The sequence below is a fragment of the Cyprinus carpio genome, chromosome B12, assembly GCF_018340385.1.
Source record: "Cyprinus carpio isolate SPL01 chromosome B12, ASM1834038v1, whole genome shotgun sequence".
Taxonomy (NCBI): Eukaryota; Metazoa; Chordata; class Actinopteri; order Cypriniformes; family Cyprinidae; genus Cyprinus; species Cyprinus carpio.
In genome coordinates this window covers 5056002-5071905 of record NC_056608.1, presented here as the reverse complement: position 1 = coordinate 5071905, position 15904 = coordinate 5056002, and the positions used below count along the sequence as shown (strand labels likewise).

Sequence of the window (15904 nt, the reverse complement as noted above, 5' to 3'; positions counted from 1 at the left end):
ATTACATCCGGAAGTGGCTCGGCCTTCCCCGATGCCTGTCCACTTCAGCTCTGTTTGGGAAGAACTCCTTGAGGCTTCCGATGAAAACCATCAGCTTGGGTTACAAACTGGAAAAGATGCGGCTGCTATTCAAGCTGAAAGACTCTTCTGACCCAGTAGTACAAAATGCTAATGCCCAAGTTCGTACTGGAAGAAAATGGGATGCACAACAAGCAGTGCATCAGGCCATAACTCATCTGAAACACCAAGAAGTAGTGGGATTGATACAGCATAGCAGGGTAGGCTTCGGATCGACAACATCAACCAGCATGTGGTCCAAAGCCACAAAGATAGAGAGGAAAAGACCGACTGTTCAGGAGATCGTGAAGAAGGAAGGGGAAAGCTATAGGGTCAAAGCTGTGAGCCAATCTCAGCAAGGGAAATGGACAACCTGGGAGGCCGTAATCGACAGCACCATCACATGGGCCGATCTGTAGAAGCTGCCCTGAGCAAGGTTAAGTTTCCTGATCAGGGCCACGTATGATACCCTCCCAAGCCCCCAGAACCTGCACCGCTGGTATGGCACAGAAGAGTTTTGCCAGCCACCAGAGTCTCAGCCTACAAAACATCCTCTCTGGCTGTAAGACTGCTCTGACCCAGGGCCAGTATGGGTGGTGCCACGACCGCGTCCTGTGGAAGCTAGCAGAGGTCATTGAAGCACGCAGACTCGAAGTTAACAAACCCAGCATGTCAACATCACACCAGTCTATTCAATTTGTCAGGCAAGGGGGAGAGGCACTAAGCAGCTCCGTACAGGAGAGGTCCCTCTTGTCACCAGGAGGTGAGTGGGATCTGAGAGCAGATCTTGGTCGCCAATTGAAGTTCCCGCAGCAGATTGTCATAACATCTCTTCGACCTGACATTGTAATCTGGTCCACCTTCACAAAGACTGTCATCATGGCCGAGCTAACTGTGCCATGGGAAGACGGGATGGAGGCAGCATTTGAGAGGAAAAGGGAGAAGTATGCAGAGCTTGCATCTGCATGCATGCAAGCTGGGTGGAGAGCATATACCTTTCCAGAGGAGGTTGGTTGCAGAGGCTTCACCAGAACCTACACGCAGTGTTTCCTTAAGACTCTCAGAGTCAGAGGCACCAAGCTGCAGAAGGCCCTGAAAGACCTGGCAGAGGAGGCAGAGCAGGGGAGCTTTTGGCTCTGGCTATGCCTAAAAGACAATGCTTGGGGGAGAGACGGATCCTAGGGCAGCTGCAGGGGGTGGCAGGGAGACTGCTCTACCACCTAGAGATGTTCTGGAATTAAAGGAGCGAAACATCAAGGATGGGTGGCTCCCGGCTGACGACCCTGCAACTGCCCAACTGGCACTGGCTGAAGTGCGTCTGGCAGAAATGCCTAGCAGGTAGCCTTACCTGTGCGTACACCTTAACTTTTGTCACAACCTCAATATCAACTCAAAATGTGATGCAAATCAGTTAATTGAGATTTTTAGACAATTATCCAAATTTTAACTGCCAAGTTAGCTAACATCACCAGTAAAACAACTACTAACGTGTGTATAAGGAAATATGTTTTTCATTAACACTTTTTTTTTCTTGAGTCATCACTGCTAATAACTGTTCAAATCAACCATAATTTTACGAAGCTACGAGAATACTTTTTGTGCACAAAGAAAACAAAAATATAATGTATGCAACATATGTATGCGGATATATCGTTTACGTTCAGGGAGCTCTCGGAATTCATCAAAGATATCTTAATTTGTGTTCCGTAGATGAATGAAGGTCTTGCAGGTGTGGAACGACATGAGGGTGTGTAATTAATGACAGAATTTTCATTTTGGGTGAACTATCCCTTTAACGTTTGTAATGTGACATATATACAAGTGAATCAGGATTTTCAATTAGATCAAATGTAAACATTTTTCAGTTATGATGCAATGATTTTTAAGTTTTGAATCGGGTCACTGAAATGGACAATTTGAACTGACTCATTAGTGCTGGCAGATCTTGCTAAAAAAAAAAAAAAAAAAAAAAACAACAAATGAACAAGCCCATAATAAACTAAAATCCAGACTTCTTTTCTTGGGAATAAACCACATACCAAAATACTGTGATCTGCACCTGCCTACTTTATGAACTCCATAAACTAGATCACTTTATGAACCAAGCCCAAACAATAATCTCAAAGATGCTTAATAAGCACCGCAGCCACTGGTTATAAAAAGTGGACATGGAAACAATTTGTTTGTTCGTTTTTTGTTTTGTTTTTGAATGACCAATTATGTATGAAACATCACTAATTTCAATGATAAAAAAAAAGAATGAAGGCTGGTGAGTAAACTAAAAAATTAACTAGCCAGTGTCGATTCAATTGTCAAGGTGTCTGTAGAGGTTTGCATTAAGGCTTTCGCTCAAAATTTAACTACACTGCTCTCTGTGTCCCACACGATACCATATCAGACTGCTTGTATCATGACCTATTTTGAATAGCAAATCACTAATCCAATATAATTTACAAGTACTCCACATAGCAGATCACAATCAGAGGCCAGCCCACATTCACAAGCACAAAGGCCGCTGATACTGTATCTTATAGTGTAACAGTGTTCTCATGCAAGAGTGCAAATTCTTCTTGCTTGCCTAATTTTAGATTTTCGGTTCCCAAAGACTTATTTATCAAAAAAAAAAAAAAAACATATATATATATATATATATATATATATATATATATATATATATATATATATATATATATATATATATATATATATATGTAAAGCTATAAACCCTGCAGACAGTTTCCAGAAGGGAGGGAATAAAAACAGAAACTGTGATCATTAGCTCATGATCAACATTAAACCCCGCTTCCTCATGTTCATAAAAACAAACTAAACTGCCATGCACCAAACTTTCTCTTTGAGCACAAAGCTGCAGGTGGTGGACAGATTTCAAAGTCTTCAGAGATGGACAACAGTATTGCTCTGAAGGGGTTTCTCTAGCAAAAAGTGCAGAAAATGCCAACTCGCATCAGGAGCCTCAATTTAATCAGAGTCTTTGATATTTGAGGCATCATTATGGTGTCCTGGCAGGCCACTCGGTGGAATGCCGAAGTGATTTTGAAGCCAGATGGAGCATGGCTTTGTTGAGCCACGCTGAATAACTTCAGATAGGCTGGCAGATAGTGTAGATTGGCACACTTGCAGTATGTGTTGCCATCTCCTACCTAACAGTCCTTTCCTCTCAGCATGCTTTTACAGCTCTTCTTAACCCACTCTCCACTCTTTTGTTTAACAAAGATTCATGTCTGCCCAGACACGGAGAACAACACTGAGCAATTTCCATAAAAGGAGAAAATATGCTCTTTTGGTGGGAAGCAAGATGGACCGATTCCGCAAAACTTAATCGGGGCTGCAGAGTGGGAGAGAACAATGTGAAGACACTCACAAGATCCAGCTCACAGTTGTTCGTCAAGTCTCTGAAGGCTGATTTATACTTCTGCATCGGACCTACGCCGTAGCCTTTATGCCGTAGGCTATGCATCAGTTTTCATTTATACTTTTGCATCGTTGTACGCGTTGACGTGCAGTACACATGCAAACCGCTAGTCTGCAGTGTCCACGGGTATGTTGCTGGTGTAACCCATAGTTCCACGTCAAAAGCCGAAGAAGCGGCTCGTCGGAGAATCATTATAGCCATGACGGTGGCAAATAAATATCAAATCATTAAATCATTATTTAAAACTACAAAAAGTAGACAACAATGGAACAGGAGAAGATATGGCATTCTTTCAATCTCCACAAGGACTTGTACCACAGCAGATCAACATTGTTTGTTGCGGACAACTACTGATGTATAATGCTATGTAGTATAATAAATGATAAGACACTTGTTCTTTGCTTTGCTTTTATTATGTCTATGCATAGGCTACGGTGTAGGGTGTGTGTCTATGCGTAGGCTATGGCGTAGGTCCAACGCAGAAGTATAAATCAGCCTTAACAAACACTCAGTGGCAGTGCTAGGGCGGGGCTTGATGGCGCTATAGCCCCATCAAAAACTTGCTTAGCCCAGGCACAGCCCTCCCAAGGATTTCCTAATGATGTTCCTGTTTTTGGTGTTACTTTCATTAAAGGGATACTCCATCCCAAAATGAAAATTTTGTCATTAATCACTTACCCCCATGTCGTTCCAAACCCATAAAAGCTTTGTTCGTCTTCGGAACACAATTTAAGATATTTTAAACAGGGAGGCATGAGACTGTCCCATAGACTGCCAAATAAATAACAGTGTCAAGGTCCAGGAAAGTATGAAAAGCATTGTCAGAATAGTCCATCTGCCATCAGCGATTCAACCGTAACGTTATGAAGCGACGAGAATACTTTTAGTACATGAAGAAAACAAAAACAATGACTTGACACTGTTATTTATTTGGCAGTCTATGGGACAGTCTCAAGCCTCCTGATTTTCATCCAAAATATCTTAAATTGTGTTCCGAAGATTTACAAAGCTTTTACGGGTTTGGAACTACATGGGGTTAAGTGATTAATGACAAAATTTTCATTTTGCGGTGGAGTAACCCTTTAACATTGAAAAATAAACATTAAAAACAAAACAAAACAAAAAAAAGTGCCTAATTTGTGGCCTATAAACAATTGATATTATGGTGGGGGGGGGTCAAGCAACACAAGCAAGGAACGCGAAAACTGTGCACAAGAGTTACGCCGGTGACTGTCAGTCAATTCACTATAGAGAAAGTGAGAGTAAAAAAAAACTGCAGCAGCTTTCTAACGCTGCATTAACAGCGCATATTCTCTGAGACAACGAGAGACGAAACTACTACAACATATGCTGATAACGGTATATAACTATCTTAAATTATTCCCTTATTATTTCTCTTGTGGCCTGTATACTGAAAAACATGAGAAGAAACGTATTTTGCGTTAAACAGGTTGTTTATGAAAATCGGTGCACTAAATAATTTTCACTTATGACTGGAGTGTTAATCTTAATTATAGGCCTATAATTCATTATATAAATTAATATTAAATACCGAGGGAAAAGCGGAACACAATGTGTACGGAAGGGATTTGTTTTCACATTAACTTCAAGTCTGTAACCACAGAAAAGAATGTCCTATTATTTTGTGAGAGCAGAGAGAAGTGGTTGTAGCGACCATAAATCAAGACAGTGAGAACATGATTAACTTGTTTTTTTAGCAGCATGAAAAATGGTGGTGAATAAATTGCATAAAGAAAGCAAGCTTTTTTCTATAATTATCGGAGCTGTCCATTCAGTTCCCTGACTGAGTTCTGCACTCTTGCAAAAACTCTCATTTTAATTAATTTGACTACACTGTACAATGAATTTTATATTTATATTGTACCTATGCTTAGTTGAATATAATGACAGCATTTGCGAGACCGCAATCAATAAGCCAGCACTGAACAAAACTTAAGTATTTTGGGCGGATTTCCTCTGCGCCAGTGACTATTTTAAACAGCTTTGATTGTTCATATCTCAGACACTGTGAAAAACATGTTGTAAATAGAAACATTTTATGCAATAGAACCTGTGCAATGAAGTGTGAAAACACTACAATCCAAGTAGTCTCAGCCTCAGACGTCACACCCACAGACCGTTGGCCAAACGTCTGATGTGTGGTGTTCGATGTAGTGTTAGGATTGTTTGATTTATGTAGGATTTCCATGAGACGTGTGTGTCGCATTCTTTAACATTCCGCTTGAAAACAAAGATATTGTGGCGCCAAACCCCTCACGAAAGAAGAAAGCCGTAGTGTTTACAACTGTGATGACAAGCGCTTATCAGGATCAACTAAACGCTGGATTTTCAAAAGTATGTGAAATATTTAAAGTTCGTGGCATAGAATCTTTAAAATATGCGAGAGTTTGAGAGTTTAGAGAGTTTTACACACTGGTCTGTTATTGTGGCGACATCTTCACGCCTCAAAACGTGATGATGAATGAAACAAACTATGATTGGTTGTTTGACATGTCGGTCAAATGGCCTCATGGGCGGGCCTTGGCCAATGAAAGCTGCCATGAATTCCAGACCTTCATCTGACTACTATGCAAGTAACAATCTGATTTTACGTTTTAATCACAGATAGCGATAGAGAGGATAAAGTTTCTCAGTTCAGAAGACTTCTCTGTGATGTCATCTCCTGTTTTATGATTTAATTTCTGCCTGTGGTTCAGCCACATTACTTTGATTTGGATTAAATTAAATTATTCAGATTAATATTAAGTTTTATTTGTCTAATCAATAATATTAACAGATTATTGTGGCATTTTTTTATTAAACCTTTTTTTTTCTATGAAAAAAATTTGATTCATCACAGAACAGCTGTATTCAGATCACTGTATATAAGAACTGTATTTATTACTTGACCAGAACGTCATGGCAACTTCTGGTTTTTACATGACTTTAACTCATCAAAATACATTGAGCAATTTAAACTTTTTTAAGAAGTTATATGAGATTCAACTGGATTTTTTAAGTCAGTTTAATATAATTTGTTAAAAAATGGCCAACCAAGTTGATTATACTTAAAATTTTAAGGCAGCAAATTAAAGTTTTTAAGTTTTTATGTTACTTTTTTACTGTGATATGAACATCATGTCATTGAGCTAGAAGAGATACTGTAGATAAATACATAATTTTGTCAACTTTTAGGAGTAAACTAGCATATAAATGCTTTAAAACTAATAGAAGTAAATTAAAAGCTACAGTACAGTACAATCTTCAATTGTGAATTAATGGGGTCTTCAAATCAAATAACAGCTGGGAATTACAAGGTTTCATATTCAAAATACTTTCAGCTTTCATTAATAAAGTAATAAATGTCAATTAAATAAATAAATAAATCTGCATGGGCATGAATCATTAAATGGTTCCATGCATAGTTATTGTTCAAGTGAAATTAGTCTTGCATGTACCATCAGCATTCATGAATGCCAGCACAAAAGAATGTCTTGTCTTCACAAAGATAGTAGGCATCTGGCTCTCGACCAAAATGCACTCAGCAACAAGAATAAGTAAATATTCACCAGACATAAACACAAGGAAAACTGAAATGCTCACAAACTGTGAAAGAAAAGACACTGAGAGTGTAGAGAGATGAGTTGTAGAAGAAAATGATGGAATTGCTGGTGGATGAGGGAGGCTTTTGGATAATACCCGCTCTAGAGATCCAGCTGAGGAGAAGATGAAAAGATTCTCAACGGCGCTATGAATCTACTCCCCTTTCCAGTTGTGTGCATTTCATTAGAGATTGTCATGCAGTTTCATTGAACTCATTGTATATAGTTTTAAAGGGCTTAAAAGCGGGTTTAAATGCTTAACATTTTATGTAAACCTTGATATATGAGACTGAAAAAGGACTTTAAAGGAATATTAGCCAATATAATAAATGTTGATCATATACTGCCTTATATATACTTATATTATACAGTGGGAATTGTATTGGTTTGACAGCAGAACTACTGCTGATATGACCAAAACCTGCTGTTCTCAGAATGATTTGAGATGTAACGCTTCACTGGAAGCAATAACATCTGACCGTCTGTACAGAGAGTTCACGTGGTCAGTGTCACAAATTTGCTTTTTGATTTAAAAAAAAAAAAAAAAATAACCCAATACCGTTGATTTCATCTTCATTTTACAGTTATTTTCTTTACATTTTTTGTTTTTTTCTAAATCCTAAAACCACCTGTTGATTTACAGGTTTTGGTTCCCAGATTTGTAATGTGGTCCCAGAACTTACCACCCATTGTATATTCTTATATTTTAATTATGTATTTACAATTTGCACATTATGCTACTCTAAACTACATAACATACTATATACAATGTCTTCTGCACTACAATGGTTATTTGTGCTGTATATATACTATATATATATATATATATATATATATATATATATATATATATATATATATATATATGTATGTATATATACACTACATATATCTATGCTATATACTATAGTATATTACTACTCAATTCTGGTTAGACTTGCTCTGCACAAGCACAATAAAACTGAATCTAATATAATAAAATATTTATTATGCAAAAAAAATTGTTTTTGAAATTCATACTCTTTTCAAAACGGCATTTTATATATATATATATATATATATATATATATATATATATATATATATATACAGTATATATGTATGTATGTATGAACTTTGCAACTGCTAAAATAAAAAAATTATAATATATAATATAATATAATAAGTGTTTTTATTTTCTTTATTTCGTTTCATTTAAAAAAAAAAAAAAAAAAAAGTATGGTTCTACTTTTAGAAAAATGTTACCAAAACAACTTTTAAAGACTATTAGTCAATAGTATACAGTATGTGTTAATCATATACTGCCCTATAGATAGTTGCACAGTTGGAAAAATATCATGAATCTCTACTACTATCTGTATGTCCTTAATTAATTATATTCTGCCATTTTGCACATCATGCTATTCTAAATTAAATTACGTACAATATACCATGTCTTCTGCATTACAGCGGTCATTTGTGCTGTCATTTGTAGCTCTTTTTTCAATTTACAATTTAACATAATTTACCTATAGACTATGCAATGCTGTATTACTATTCACACCTCTGGTTGGACTTGCTCTTCACAAGCACATAAAATTTGAAACTAATATAATACAATATTTATGATGCCAAAAAATAATATATTTTTACATTAATATGTTCTCTGTGAAAACACTGCATGAACTGTAATCTGCATATGAATATGCACTCTTTCTCCCTTTCAAAGTTGATGAATAGAATCAACAGGTGGAATGCATCAGACTGGCTATCTGCCTAATTCACAATATATCACATCAGTGCAGTAATGAAGGCTTGGACGGAGACAGGTTTGATGGATGGTTATGATTATACTCGTACCACAGAACTCAAGGTGTTCATACAAGGTGACCCAAATCATTTGCATAAAATCAGCACAGCACAAAGGCAATGATTCATTTGTCATTATAAGGATGCATATGCCTAATTGCATCAGTAATAATGCAAATCATCAGCAATTCGTTCCTGTTAATTTGAAGGACAGCTTCATAACAACACTGATCAGATTTAACTAGCACCTACTGTGGGCTCTTTGGGTAGAAAGGCAGGGTGACGTGATTGAGGTCTTGAATATCAAAGGCTGTAGGTTCGGCTGAGATCGCCTGTCTCTTGGTCCTCTGCTGCTCTTGGAGGACACTCTGCTTGTGGACTTGTTGAGTTGCAGGTTTTATAACGGATCGGTATTTGTCTAATTCATTCTGAAGCTTCTGGATGAGTTCGTCTTTCTGGTCCAGCTCCAACTCCAGTTCATCAATCAGCGCGTCTCTCTGTCTCAGTTCTTCAATCTTCTCCTGTAACGCGTACTGGAGATCGCGTAAAGTGCCCATTTCTCCCCAAAGTCAACGATCCGAAGTCGTTTCCAACTTGGCGAACGATCAGTTTTCGGTCATGAAATTAAAACAAACCGCTTTGAGTCGTGTTTTCCGTGGTATTGTCGGCAAAAAATGTCGCGCACCGATCCACCGGTGTGCTTTCGGATCACTTAAACCGGAGGAATGAGCGGGGAAACACCCACGGCGCCGGCAAACATCACATTTGGGATACGAAGAAGTTTCAAAGGGCATTCATTTCTTGTCCAAATACGTCAGTCGCAGCTGTCGAGCGCGAGTGGAACGCGTTGAGCGCGCAGTGAACGCGCCGTTAGAGCAGCACGCTCGTAGCTCCCTGATGAGCCAATGAGGAAAGACTCAAGCGCGCACCTGTAACAGCCGCTGAGCCTTCCGGTGCGCTACCTTCCACAAGCACTTGAGCAAATTCAAAATAAATAAATAATAATAACAACAGTTCCATTACTTCAATCTAAAGGAAACTTTTCCCTATTAAAATACAATTCATCTTCTAAAATATGCACATCAGCCATGCATCAACAAATATGCACACTGAAAATACCTCAAAGAAAATATTCCACGTTTTCATTTAGTTGTTTTCTCACTAACTAGTTTTGTGACCTATACTCGCAACTGAGCTTGCTTTTTTTTTTACCCTTTTAAGACCTAAAAATATTTCTCATCATTTAACTTCTATTACAGTAAGTTCTTTCAGTTCTGCTCTAATTGTATGAGTTTAAGCTTGTTAGATATTATTAAATTCGTTCAATGCTGAGAATGAATCATAGCCTTTTAGGAAGCAAAATGTACAGTTAGACAGTTATGAAATACAAAATATTATATATGACCAAAATGTAATTTTCAGATTTTGCGGTAAATGGTGAAGGTGACATAAAATCTTATGTATTTATTTATTTATTTATTTATTGGCTAATTGGTTAATACATTTTTGGTAGTAAGAAATCATATTATTTTTTTATTTTTTTATTATTATTTATTTATACAGTATTTATTTATACAGTAACACGCAAAGGAATGGTTCAAATTATTGGATGGTCTGGGGATGAGTAAATAATCAGGAAATTATCATTTTGGGGTGAACTATTCCTTTAAATACAATACTAATGAAGTTCTGAAGGAGTCTGTAGTATATGTTTACCTGCAGTTATGCTTCTATACTTAGCTCAGAACAAGCTGTATGTCCAGATGATGCTCTGGAGTTCTAACACCTTTCTTCTTCATAGTCCCTAACATCATCTGAATCCTTCCCATTAACATATGACCACCTGGTGCTCCATTTCACCTCATTAACTGCCCAAACTGTCGAGTGCTAAAAATGTTACTCTGAGAATGAAATTGTTACACTCGTATGCCCTCTGTATACTTCTTGTTCTGTAACACATCAACAAGCATGTTAGATTGAAACCTGTGGAATCCTGAACAATATCATTTCAAAACAGGGTTTAAAACTTAAATCTTAATATATATATATATATATATATATATATATATATATATATATATATATATATATATATATATATATATATATATATATATATATATATATATATATGAAAATATATAAAAAAATAAAATACATCTAAAAATTATACAAGCTACTTTATTTAAAGTATGAGCCTATATTTAAAAACAAACCCATTTTATTTCAACTAGCCAAACAACAAGTATTAAAATAACTAAAACTAAATTACAAGTATTAAAATAACTAAAACTAAATTAAATAAAATGAAAAACTTAATAAAAAACACTATACATATAAAAAATATGAAAATAACAAGAACACAGAGTAAAATTATTAAAACTTTTAAATTAAAAGGAAAAATGAAATACCAAAAGAAAATGTGATTCAAAACAGAAAAAAGCATAATCACTATACTACTATGATACTAAATGCTTTAAAATGCCAGAGGAAAGCTAATGGCAAGAACACACAATAAAAATAAATAAATAAAATAAAATAAAAAACCGGATTAAAAGCGCCCTCTAGTGGAGAAAACATACCCATACAGAGATAACAAAAAATGTAATTAACATGACCAAATACAAATATCATTGATCATAATATCATAATAATCTGATAATATGAAGCTGTAGCAATCATGTTTTATGTCTTGTACAGCATATTTTTTACTGCTCTGTATAATTTGCTCTGTCTACAACTTGTTTTATGTACCATTCTGTTTAGTGTTTTGTCTGGCAGGAAGAATCTTAAGACTCAATACAAGACGTTAATAAAGCTGTTAATAAATGTCCTAAATTCTAAAACCCACAATGTAGCACACAAACCTCACAAGGGACATTATTCAGTATCTAGTCCATGCCTTCCTTTTCACTGATTTCCATGAGCACTGGCCCAAAATGAACGTGAATCCCATTTATCAGAAAAGACAAATTAAGCACGATTGATGAGGCTCTGTCCTTCTTGCAAACCATTTACAAGAACTGGAGACCAGACGCAGATCAAAGTGTCTGCGCCAGTGTGGACGTGAGAGATGTGATGCTAATGTGGAAGGCCTGAGTCTGGATCTGCAGTACAAGTCGCCGTTACCCTGCAGCCTTTTATCAGCACAGGAAAGATAACACACTTTCCATTCTCAAGTGCTTTTCAAGCAGCTTGTTGATTATATAAGGAGTTCTATATGAGAACACACAGGATCAGAGACGAGGGCGGGCAGTATTTGTCAAAGAGATCGCTTTTTATCAGTCACAAGAACCTGACTACTGAATGTGCAGTGAATAAAATAATAAAATAATTAAGTTTAAAATGGCAAGGTTCAGATTCATATATATATATATATATATATGTTGTTTCTTATGACAAGGGTTTATTTATTTGATAAAATAAACTGTAATATTGTGAAATATTATATAAATTATAAATATAATTTATTCCTGTGATGCAAAGCTGAATTTTCAGCATCATTACTCCAGTCTTCAGTGTCACATGATCCTTCAGATATTTTCCTTCAGATCATTTGGTGCTCAAGAAACGTTTCTTATTCTTATCAGTGTTGAAAAAGTTTCTGCTGCTGAATATTTTTGCGGAAACTGTGATTCACTTAAAAGTTTGAAGTAGAGAGAGAGAGAGAGAGAGAGAGACAGAGAGAGAGAGAGAGAGAGAAAGAGAGAAGAAAGAAAGCTGTTCAAATCATTTGGGGTCCTTAAAGAAAGAAAGAAAGAAAGAAAGAAAGAAAGAAAGATACAAAAAACTACAAAAAAAATCTGGTTTGCCATTACAGAAATAAATTATACATAAAAGCTTTTCTATCCAACATGGGGCTGTTCCTCGCCATGTTGAGATCACATGACACAGACAAATACTCACTCAATACTCTCTGTCACTTTTAGTCATAAATATGCTTGTAATAGGGCATTACAATGGCATCATTAACCACAAATCTTTCCATCCACACTTCATGATAGGTCTTAGTATAGAGCCCACTGTCATATCATTGCATTAGATTCCTCAGTTTTAATATCAACCCTTTGTGGGATGATGATATTTTGCTGACATCTAGTGGCCACTAACAGGAAGTTATTTCAGTTTTGAGGCGGTTTAAGGACAGCCAATAGTTGAAAAGAACTGGCAAAACTGCTTATTGTAAACCAAAACTGCATTTTTCAATTTAATAAATTTAAAAACTAAATGAAAATTTAGCATTGATCTCAACAATACTCAGAAAGCTACAGCTCCTACTGACCCTTGCAGAGGTTAATAAAGATATTCATTTACAGGAATGGGGTTTACTTATTCCTGCTGAATGCAGGACATTCCACATTTTTCCAGGAAAAGTTGAAAGTTACAATATATGAATCCTAAATATAGTAGTGAATATCTGTGACATTAAATATTTAACAGCCAGCATTAAATATTCAACAAGGTTAGGGCTATTGGACACTGAGCAAGAGTGTGAAAGAGAGCTTTTATGTCTGAGAGCATTAGACCAGATGTAGACTTCTACTGTATGTGAATGCATTATTATAGGCATTATGGACCAACAGTTATATATGTTAATGTCAGCTAATTATGAGGCATGCACATAGTTTGATTCAATACTACACACTTTAATAAAGTGTATCTTATTCTATTACAATTTAGATGCAAAACTGGTGAAAGTAAAAACAGAAGCATTTTAAATGCATTTATTAAACTAATTGACCACCTTTTTCTGAAACCATGTGCTGCACTCATTTAGTGAGTGAAGTTGCTCTAAACTACAGTACATTTTCGTCAGTATTAAAACTTGGGAGAAATATATACCAAGTAAATGACTAAAGCTTCCGACCAAGCTCTAAGAACTGATTTCTGCAATGAAACACTATGGTGACACATGATACCCATCTGTATTTTAGTCAAGCACAAAAAAAAATAATAATAATAATAATAAATAATAATAATAATTAAGCAAATTCAGAAACTTTACTATCCTACTAGTATAGTATAGTATAGTATAGTATAGTATAAACTTGTTAGGCTTAACTGTGTTTACATTGTAAAAATGTGGGTGGGGAAAAAATGTGTAAAAACATCAAAAAGTGAAAAGAAAAAAAAAAAAAAAAAGTGTAAAAAAATTTACCAATTGAAAATTAGAATTTTTTGCAGTCCAGATTTAGGCCAGTACAGTATAGTTTTGTTTTGTGTATTGTATAGTATAGTATTGTGTTGTATTGTATAGTTTTTTGTAGTTTTAGAATGTTAGTGTTTGTTAAAACATCACAAAATGTAGAAAAAGTGTAAAAAAAAAAAAAAAAAAAAAAAAAAAATAACCAATTGAAAGTTAGAATTTTTTTGCAGTCCAGATATAGGCCAGTATAGTATAGTATAGTATAGTATAGTATAGTATAGTATAGTATAAACCTGTTAGGCTTAACTGTGTTCACATTGTAAAAACATCACAAAGTGTAGAAAAAGTGTAAAAAAAAAAATAACCAGTTGAAAGTTAGAATTTTTTTTACAGTCCAGATTTAGGCCAGTATAGTATAGTATAGTATAGTATTATAGTATAGTATAGTATAGTATAGTATATAAGTGTTATACAATTTGATAATACAATCTTGTATATACCTTCATACCATATTATTGTACATATTTAATTTTGCATAGTACAGTACAGAACAGAACAGTACAGTATAGTATAGTATAGTATTGTATAATGTTCAACAATGTTATGATACAATTTTGCACATATCTCATAGTATTGTGTATATTTAGTTTTGCGTAGTATAGTATAGCAGTATAATTTGTCAAACAGTAGAGTAGAGTAGAGTACAATAGAGTAAAGTATAGTGTAGTATAGTGTAGTATAGTATAGTTAAATACATTGCCATTGTTACAGTGCAATGACACATGTAATTGTTGAGTAATATTATTCAACTATGTACTTATAGTGTTAATGTTTAGTTTGGGGTTAGTCACTTGTAATTATGCATAATTTGCTGTGATTTCTATAGTAAGTACATATAACATGGTAACTACAGCACCTTAATATAAAGTGTTACCATGTACTCTTGTATAGTGCAGTAGAATATTCACACCGCCGGGTAACTCGCCGGGAGACTGGATTGACAGAAACCATCCACAGCCTGGTTTTGACACCAATGCAAAGAATACACGTCTATAGATAGTAAATGAAGGGCTCTTACCTGTCCGACTTGAGGTGTTTGAGCAAAGGTTCGCTCTTTAAGTCCTGGAAGGACCTGAAGGTCTGCGGTTCCGCGGAGATGCCCTGCGCGCGCCTGGTTCTTCTGGGTCCAATAGCGCTCGGCAGCACTGACTGACATTTGTGCAGCTTTCTCTTCAGTTCATTCACCTCCTGCTCTTTCGCCAACAGCAGCCTCTCCATTTCCTTTATCCGCTCCTCTTTTATCAGCAGCATCTTGGCAAATTCTTCGTCTAATTCGCTCATGTTTGAAGTTTGAAACGAAGAAACCTGAACGCAACTCCCGCTGAATGATGTTCTTCCAACTCTATAGTGAAGATGTACTTCAGCACAGAGCAACTGCGCTGCGTGCGCTCCCTTCCTGCAGACTAACGACGACTGTTTCATTGAGAAACCAATTAGATGTCCCTCTCTCTCCTTCCCCAGAGAGACCTGGTCACTCCGCTTCTGTCTACCACGCGCTCGAGCCTCAGATTGAATCAATTATCATATAGCTTATGATTAGTGACGTGCTTTAGTGTGCAAGCAGCGCTCAATACAATAATGTATGTAAGCTAGACAATGTCTTCTTTAAAAACAGTTAAATTTATTTATTGATTTATTTATACATATTCTAAAGAAAACAATGAATTGTGTTTATTATTAGTTTGTTTGGTTGTGTATTTAAAAATAAATAAATTGTGAAATGTATTGATTTTTTTGGTTGTTGTTTGTTACTGCAAAATAAATAACAGTATATTTATTTATTTAAAAAAATAATAATTGTATTGTAATGTGTTGCTT

General features: G+C 35.6%; 1 protein-coding gene across 2 annotated transcripts in view; it reads right to left on the bottom strand.

Annotated features, from left to right (window-relative positions):
• Positions 1-15510, bottom strand: part of LOC109051549 (cGMP-dependent protein kinase 1-like) — a 182085-nt gene extending 166575 nt beyond the window's left edge. The window contains exon 1 of one of the 2 annotated variants that reach the window (XM_042735013.1): positions 15105-15510. In XM_042735013.1, coding sequence (XP_042590947.1) covers positions 15105-15508 — 404 coding nt within the window. In that variant the 5' untranslated portion in view covers positions 15509-15510. Of the gene's footprint in view, positions 1-9132; positions 9771-15104 lie in introns of those variants that run through there. The other variant, XM_042735014.1, reaches the window with a different exon arrangement.
• Positions 15511-15904: the final 394 nt, after the last annotated feature.